At 40.6% G+C, this 9,538-nt stretch overlaps 1 protein-coding gene across 5 annotated transcripts in view; it reads left to right on the forward strand.

Moving 5' to 3' along the window:
• Nucleotides 1–7,500, forward strand: part of RC3H1 (ring finger and CCCH-type domains 1) — a 265,587-nt gene extending 258,087 nt beyond the window's left edge. For all 5 annotated transcript variants that reach the window (XM_063939680.1, XM_063939682.1, XM_063939684.1 and 2 more), the window contains 3 exons: nt 433–606; nt 1,232–1,341; nt 1,525–7,500. In XM_063939680.1, coding sequence (XP_063795750.1) covers nt 433–606; nt 1,232–1,341; nt 1,525–1,675 — 435 coding nt within the window. In that variant the 3' untranslated portion in view covers nt 1,676–7,500. The remainder of the gene's footprint in view (nt 1–432; nt 607–1,231; nt 1,342–1,524) is intronic.
• Nucleotides 7,501–9,538: the final 2,038 nt, after the last annotated feature.

Genomic DNA, 9,538 nt, shown 5'->3' on the forward strand with positions numbered 1-9,538 from the left:
GATAAAAGTTGGTCTATTCCCCACCACGGTGTTCACGCACACATAACAGTCCAGGTTTTAATGGTAGTCATACCTGAACACAGGTGGCTTAATTAGTACCTCAGTTATTTTGATTTAGCCATCTATGCTCAAGCATAGACCTAACTAAAACCTGGACTGTTGGCGTGCCTTGAGGACTGAGGTTGGGAAACTGGTCTAGTGTATGACCAAAGTGGCATACTAGATGGGCCAAATGGTTCTTATCTGTCGTCAAAGTCTGTTTCTGTGACCAGTTTCATTTTATGCAACCAAGACTGAAGCCTAAATTTTGTCTAGCTTAACATTGACGGGCAAGTGCTAATAACTATTTGCTGTGAATTACTACAACATGATGCAGTTTATCCAATATTATTTTAATATAGTGAAATACACACAAAATGGAATATCTTATAGGTTGCAAGTAACCGCATGTTGGTGCAGAGAGAGTCGTCATCTCTAGCAAGTCAACAGCAGCCACCTCCTCCACCACCAGCTAAGTGGTCCAGCATGTTGTCCAATGAACAACTCAGCCTTGAGCTGCATCAAGTGGAGCGTGAGATTGGGAAGAGAACACGAGAACTTAGTATGGTGAGTACCCCAGAGCAAGTATTTAAACAGCTAAACTTCATTTTTGATATTTAGTTTGTAGTTCTCCCTGCTTCTAGATTTAAAGGTCAAGAATTGCTAAGTCAGACATCTGTTACTCTAAGGGGCTGATTCAGAGGTGGATGCAGTGTGTATTGGTGCATATGCTAATGCCGCATTGTAAAAGACGTCCACTGCCGGCTTCTCAAATCTGCTGAATGCGGATCCGCTGCACGAACATCAGCCAGCCCATTAGACATCTAAATAACCCTCGGATTACTCAGGACTTCCGGAAAAACTACGCTGCCGTAACTAGTGAGACACATCCACTGGCTTTGGCATGTCTCATATTTTATGAAATGCCCCCCCACCATGCCTCTAAATGGCAGTAAACTGTCAGTCACCCGAGGTCTGCAGCTGCACAACGTTCAATGACGCAGGACCAGATCTGCACATGCACAGTGCGGCTCTTGATACCAAACCATCTGAGAAAAGTGAGATGATCAAAATAGCGTGCATCTCTAAATCTGCCCCTAAGAGCCGTACTTAATATTGATCCTTACACAACAGCTAGCCATAGTGCATATTAGGATCAAATAACATTTGCCTCCATCCCCCCTTCCCATAGGAGGGTCATTCCATGGGCGTGAAGAGCAAACCAGATGTTATGAAAGTGGAGAATGGGCAACTGGAGCCGCAGACCAAGGTTCTATCACACGACCTCCCACTGACATTCAGGTACGGTAACATTCATTTCACCTGTACAGTGGTGTTTGTGACTGGCACTCTAGTGCAAAAATAGCTGAATGCTTGCTCCTTATTGTGCTACTGCACATTCACACACACATTTTATTTTTTCCAATTTTTATTAAAATTGTTTTTTATATTTACATAGGGTTGTTTTTTTTTTGTTCCCTACAGCAATGAGGTGCCAAATGGATCTAGCTTGGCCCAGGACATCACCATGCTATCTGGCAAGGCTGCTTCATTAACCCTTTCAGAGGATCCCCAGGCCGGTGGGGATAAAAATGAGCCCATGAGATCTGGGGTCAACTCCACTACTGCTCCGTAACAAGCAAAGGCAGTCTATACCCCACACACTAAATCCTTTAATTTTATCTGAAGGCATTTTAGCCTAGTGAGAAGTGTGTGTGGGGAGAGAGAGAAAATAGAAACTGCATATTTTCAAGGGTTATTTGTTTGTTGCTTTTTTGTTTTTGTTTTTTTGTTTGTTCTTTTTATTTTATTTTTACTTAGAGGGGGAGTTCAGAGCATTTGGGTGTTGGTTATCAGAAAAAAAAGTTAATATTAAAGAGTTGCTTACATAGCCCCGTTTTTGGGGGTCAGAGATGGGAAAAACCGGTTACCCTGCTCTCCCAAAGCATGAGACTACATGTAAAATGTGCATTGAAAACACCACTAGTAAGAACGACCACTGCACATATTTTCACATTAACACATTTTTTAATAAAAAAAATATACAGAATACAAAATATATATTGGAAAAAAAAAAAAAGACACAGATGAAAATTAGCAGTATCTGCAAGCAATTCAAGATTAGTTGTTTTTGTTCTGTGAATGAACTTAATTTTAATACCTTTGGATGCCTTGGATGCAAGGCTTTAAAGACAAAAAAAGGAAAATATTATATATATATATACTCTGTTTGATTAATTGTACGATCTTATTGCTGTAGATTTACATTTATTTTTTCTTGTTTTATTTGGATGGTATTACATAGCCAGGACATCTGTGGGTCCTCTTAGCCCAGGGTTTATCATGCCTCCACGACAGGGAGATTCGTTATTTCCATGGCTGCTTTCCTACTGGCTCTTTTTTGTACTCGTCTTTTGTGTGACCTGCCCACGGATATATGTGGTTTTCAAAACCGCTTCTTTAAGATCATGGCTCTTGGCAAATGTGAAAGATCTATGTTGAAAATGTTTTCAATGCAAACATTGTTTGTCTCCCTGAAGCATTCATATAAAGGTGGTGTCACACAGCCACGTTAAACATTACAGTTAACGTGTAGCATGTAATTGTCCCAAGTAGGACCTACTAGTTTTGTATGAGTAATGGAGCCTACACATCTGTGATTGATTACATCAGTTCCCCCTTGTGCCGCTGACTGGGTGAGGTCATCGCAAAATCCAGTGTTGGAATACCTCGATTCGCCATTTCTGACCCAAAAATGATCATAATCAGCGAGTTAGGGATTTTTTTTACATGCTGGATTTTGCAGATCCTCCGACAAATTGACTATCAAAGTCCGCAGATTGTCATCAGATCGTCATTGATAGAACGGGGAATCGGCCCATATATTTATTGTGTGCATAATGTGGAGAAAATGTCATATGATATTTTAATTGTTGGAGCCATTTTTTAAACACGTTGACAGCAATGACTTAGGCTAGTGTGCAAAGTACTCGGTAAAAACGCTTTACAATTGGAGTCCGCCACTATTCAGCAGACCCTGTGGCACAATGTGAGATTTGAACACGCTGCTTTTTCCCAGCTATAATAAGTAAATGCTACAGAGACTGGGTATGAAGCTGGAAAAGTGCCCGTTTAACACTACCCCTGGAAATGTTATCTATTTGTTACTGTTGCATTTGCAGGAAACCACTCTTCCTTAGACAGGTCTACCCTGCCTGCTATTTATACTCCCTTCTGTGCTTTATACCAAAGCTTTTTGTACCATCTAAGCAAAGCTGCCGTGGATTTCATGTCTCCCCCCGCCCCATAGCTAGAACACATCTCTGCTCCCTGTTGGTACCATTGTACCTACAGTAGAGCTTATACTGTGTTGTATACGATGGTCACAAAAAAATACTTCTATGTGTTTGGTGAAATACACAGAATGCCACAAAAATATAAGTCACTGTATTGCATCAGCGTTTCAAGAAGGGATTTGTTAAAGTTTCAAGACAAATCATTGACATCTGCATTTAGAAGCCATCTTTTAAAATGGTTTCATATAAGGATCCATATAGCTCCTTCATGCAACTAGTAGCCTTTAGTAAGTAGCCAGGATACATATTTTATCTCTTGTGGTGGGCAAGGGAGAGATGGTAGAACATATGTTATTCCTTCTTCTGAACAGCGAAGTGGGTTTCTTCCATTCTCTTCCCAATGGGCAGACATCCGGCTATGTAATAACTTCCCGCATCGTTCTGGTGGGGTAAAAGCGAGAATTAATTACTTTATGTTCTTTGTATTTTCTTAGTGTTTTTCCCCCTATTTTTTCCCCCCTTCCTCTCTCCAGTTTCTCCTAAATCTTTAACTCCTGCTGGGTCAGTGTCCGCCTCAGCGTTACGTTCCGTGAATCCTATTTAGAAAGAAGTGTAAAAGGAATTTGTACAATATATGTACTTTTATGATCCAAATGACGGATGGGTTTTCGGGTTCCTTGCATGCCTACCAGTTGACGTTTCCATACTGAAGGTGCTTGGAAAAAGAGCGCCTGTTTGATTTTCCGTATTGCCGGGAGGAGGCAACCGCGTTTAATATACTGTTTCACATTGAATTAAATTGAACATTTGGGACCTGCTGGTCACACATTTGATATTTACATATACTGGCTTGGAGTTCAAGCTAACTTTTTTTTTTTTATTAATTTAAATAAAATACCATAGCGTTATGTGTGTTTGTGTATGTCTGCAATTATATGCGAACACATATAATATGTTTTAAGGATTTATTTTTTCTTTTTGGATGAGTGCAACTTCTAGGTGCTTGGAGATCTGCGCACTTTACAGCTAAGAACGTGTCTTTGCGCAGTTGTAGAAGATGAGATTGGAAATTCAGATTCATCGATTTTAAGCGAAACAAACCTAGGTTCAATTTGAATTTGTAACGATTGACTTCGTGCTATGTCCTATTTATCTTTAAGGTAGCTGTAATCACCTCTTTGTAACTGTGGATATTGAAATAATTTAAATGTGCTTACAATAGGTTTTAAGGTATTAATTTACAAAGGAATATATATAGAGCAGCTCCTCCTGTTCCTTTGCTGTAGGGAATTAGCTTAATATAATATTACAACAGCTTGGGGTACATCTTCCCTAGCGTTGCTTGGAGAATCCCTACCAATGACTGGCACAAATTGCCCTGTAAGGGTATAAAATGTTCTTCAGTGACTGAGCAATAAAAATACATTTATTGCCATCTTTCAGATGTTTAAACTGGGCTACGTTTCCTAGTTCTCCTGTTACATCTATATCTTTTACTGTTAGTTTTACGCTCTGCTTGTAGAGCATTAAAGTTCTGTCTTGACTTGGCATAACTTAAAATCCATTTAATGTTCTGTGCCACAATTTCATTTAAATTTTACTTTGCGACCTTTGATTGGGGTCTTTGGACCTCACCAATGTCTTACCAACCAATCGTCTGCATACTCACTGCAACTGTCCGCAACTGTCCCTCTGGCAGTTACGGCTGCGGTCAGTGGTTGCGCTGCTGCAGTTACCTCCACATAATAATAAACCATCTGGTTTGAGTCTTACACTCCTTACCAATATCCCCCCCCCCCCGTTTTTACGTTCTTATTTCCTTCCCCAGCATGTTCAGACTCTCTACTCCTACAAGCTGCCTCATCAAAACTACTAAGAGAAGGGGAAAAAAAAAGAGATAATGAAAAAAGCATTCAGACGAATTTGTTTAGCAAATAACTTCTGTGAAGTTGCTGTTTTCTAATGGTGTTATAACTCAATAATGTAGAAACGTGGGGAAGCTTTCAACTGGTAGACATGGTGCACAGTAGCTGGGATCTCTGTGTAATAAAGATTAGCACACTGCTGTGTTAAGACCTGAAGAAGTCTTGAGTCTTGTGATCAGCCTTTTACTTGCTGTCTCTCACTGCTGGAGAGATCTGTAGACCAATGCGATGGCCCCTCAAAGCAAAACTACTGCCAGAAGGGGTTAATGAGGCAGTGTTCTAAAGGTCTCTCTACTAGACATGCTTCATCGTGTCACCTTTAGCAATTATTCCAGCGTTGCTGTATACAGTGAAAGTGTCTGGTTTCCTAGCTTGCTATATTCAGACAATGTTATGCTACGGAGAATTCCCCCCCCCCCCCCATATTATTGGGGCTGATTATTGTGCGGTGCTGTTTTGTCATGGGTTGCAGCGAGATGCAATGCATTTATTTAAAAGGGAACTCCACCTTCTAATGAGGATATACTGTTCTTCACTTACCACATGCACTGGTTTCCAGTGGACACTCCCGAACTATTGTGTATTTATAAAAAGTGACCACGTTCTAGTTGCCATCGGGTGTACAGAATTACCATGAGGTAGTTAATCCGGTGCAGCATTTATTAAAAAAAAAAAGTTGCTGTATAGACAATGGATCTTCATAGTCACTTAGCATAATAAAACTTAAAGCATTTTCACTTGAGAGAGCTTTACAAACCAGTGAAGTCACAGCACTGTAATGTTAAAGTAAAAAAAGCACCCCTTTTCTGTTTTTGTTATATGTTGAAAATACTGTACGCTGTTGCTAGCAGCTGAGTTACATCCGTCTTGTAAGGTTTAAAGGATTTTAAATGAAAATATCCTGCAGTACACTCAAAGCAGGGTTTATTTCAGAGCAGGCATACGACCACAGTTATAATGTTTCACTACAGTGAGATAACTGTGCTATGATGTGTTTCAACATCGGGTATGTTCTTAGCAGAAAATGTATTGTACACCTTTCACCAAGACTTATTTTAAATTGGGCCTGTTGCCTACACACAGGGGAGGCATATGCATAGTGCGAGTGGAGACCTCACGAGAGGTGCTGTGTGACTGAGGCATCACTTGGTTGGTAGAATGAATATTTAAAGCCCCCAGTCTGCTTTACACTCTGCAGCTGAATACAGTTTAAGCCTTTTTAAGTGTTTACGATAGTGTAGCGATCGCTCGAGCGTTGAGGTGTCGCCCCCTCCCTGTTCGCTTATACGCCACTCATTATGCTAAATTGTATTCTGCTAAGTGTATGCGGAAACCAGTATGATACTTTGTAACAAAGTTTATTTAACCATCACAATACTGACTTCTATCTTTGGTCTTACCAGCAAGTGTTGTACAAAACCCATCTTGTGCCTGTGAAATGTGGAGTGCTTGGGGCTGTCGGAAGAAGGAAGTATTGTGTCTATAGGTGCACATGCAGACACGACTTTTGTTCCCTTTGGTACAGAGTTAAAACTTGAGTAGAGCGGCGATTTTAGGGACGTTCCAAAATAAAGCGGCTTAACAAGTCTGTAGTGACATAATTGTTTTACCTGTATTAACAGAATAAAGCTTTTCCAGCCTGTTAAACCGCATACTCCAGGTATTGATGATATTACAGGTTGCCTGTATGATTTATTAAAAACCTAGAACGCAAAATCTCCAGTTCTGTGAATTGACGCACAACTACTGGGTACTGTAGGGGCTTTTTGATGTCCTCTGCCCAAGCTCTTTAATTTTGACCTGTTCATTCTGTGCCAGTAGGACTTTATACAGTGAATGAACTGGCTGGGTTTGTCTGCTTTCCATAAGTTATCTGTTCGATGTGACGCATCCTTGAAAGCCAGTAGCACTCCACATTTCACAGGTTGCACTCTGTACCTATTAATTAATCTGCATTCTATTCTTTCAGGCTGGATTCAGTTTATGATTATTATTATTATTAATAATTTCTTTGTTCTTTTGGCTCATACCAGTCTCTCAGAGACATTCTGCAGCTATTAATCACCTTTTTGGGTGGAGTTAAAATTTGTTTTTGTTTTTTTGTTTTTTTTTGTTTATTTTTTTAACTTTTTAACTTTTTGATGCATTTTTGCTTGAAAAAGAGCTTGTGATATTCACCAATCTTATTGATTGTTCTGTGACTGTGCCCTGCAGAGGTTTAATAAAACATATAAAAATAACATTGGTCTTTTTCTTTTTTTCTACTTTGTGATGTGGCAACAGTTACCAATGTCTTGCAAAGATTAGAAAGAAGCCTGTGTTCAAAGAGTTTGTTATGGAGTGATCACAGTGCATGGACATTACCATGACTGCTGAGCGGTCATATCTATGCAAACTGATTTTCCATACATGTACCCACATTGGTCACAAGGTTGATCCTCCAACCAAGCAACAATATATGTATGTGAACAAATCAAAGAAATACACACAAACTGAAAAGGCATTGTTTTATGCAGTATGCTAAAATAAGAAAAATACAACTATGACTTATGTTAAATGTGGCATTTTTCTAATCGTGTGAGTTTACATAGTACCACTGCCTAGTAGTCTTATAGCAAGGCACCCTGTTCACGGCACCAAAATAACCTGTAAAGGGGGGTTCCGGGCAGGATTCCGATGGTCTGAATCCTGGCAGTCAAAGTGCGGATGCCGGGATCCTGAATGAATGACTGCCGGGCCACCAGAGAGGTAAGCTGCTTTGGGGTGGTTCTAGGTTTTGGCTGCGGGGGGACGGTTAGGGCTATGCTGCGGGGGTATTCTAACCGTGACTGCCGGCATTCAACTGCCGGTATATGTGCCCCAAGCTGGGAAGTCTCATAGGTTAACGGAGTACATATTATTACATATTGGGAAGTGGTTATGTGACCGGCAGTTGGGAGACCGACGCCGGAATGGGGGGACAGCCCGACATTCGGCATGGCGACTAACAAGGACTATTCCACGACACCCATAGAGTGGGAATAGAGCCTATGCCTATAGCCCACAACTGGATACCGGCTTCCGATCTCCCAATACCAATCCATATACTTTGCTATTTAAAAATATATCTAAGGTTGTTTTGTTATACTTGTACAAATGAAACTGTTGCAAAAGGCAATAGCCTGGAAACAATCGCCAACTATAGCTACTGTCATGTGTTTTATTTTCAGCACTTGTATAGGAACCTTTTCAATTCTCAGCTCTGTGGCAGCTATAAAGTATGTATTAACACCTTAGCTGAGTAGATATAGAAAAATAATCACGCCCAGTGTCTGTCTATGATTCTACTGTGGCATGTATTTACTTTACTATTTTCCTCGCGTTGACCAGAAGTGTTTTTGGATTTAGGGATGCTCCCAAGATGAAGAGCCTTCTAGCTGAGAATATCTGTTTCTAAGCTACTTACAATGAACACCATAATGACATAGTTCCAAACATAGCAATATCTAACAGGTCTTACTCCCGGCTAGAGGACTCCTGGATCCCCTTTGATGACTAAAGTATGCCGGTGTTGTGACATTGTGGCATTAGCTTTTTACTGCCTTTCTGCCAGGTCATTGATAAAAATAAAAATAAATTGGTTTAAGGTTTCAATGAGCTTGAAGTTCTTGTGGAGAAAGACTGATGACAAGCTGGACAGATGATGGGAAGAATTGTACATCATAATGAATTTGCCCTGAAACTTCCTCAATTTAAATTGTGCATTATGGGCTGCTTAGAACTGGTATTCCCAACCTCTGTTCTTAAGGCACAGTCCAGGTTTTAGGGATATCCATGCTTAAGCACAGGTGACTTAATCAGTGACTCGCTTATTTTGATTTAACCATTTGTGCTGAAGCCTCGATATCCCTAAAATCTGCACTGTTGGTGTTCCTTGGGGTCCCCGGGTCTTAAAAGGTTACCATCGTTCCCAAAAGCCTCAAGCAAAAATGAGCAGAGCTCTGAGTGCCAGGAAGGACGTCACCAAACCCAGCCAAAAAGGATCTTGCAGGGCGCTAACCAGCAAAAAGGAACTCTTGTGTACTGCTCGGTGAATCTATACATCCCTGGTCTGAATAAAACTCCACATAAGAAATAAAGTGTTTCTAAAGTTGCATAGACCCAACATCTGCTTCCCACAGGGATTGCCCTGCAGAAACTGCAGATGACCATATTCTCACCCCCACATGACTGACATTCAATGCTGCATCACCCAAGTACTCTTAAGGTGTCCCAAGTATGCTTCACCAAGCTGAGCAT

Source organism: Pseudophryne corroboree, chromosome 9 (genome assembly GCF_028390025.1).
Source record: "Pseudophryne corroboree isolate aPseCor3 chromosome 9, aPseCor3.hap2, whole genome shotgun sequence".
Taxonomy (NCBI): domain Eukaryota; kingdom Metazoa; phylum Chordata; class Amphibia; order Anura; family Myobatrachidae; genus Pseudophryne; species Pseudophryne corroboree.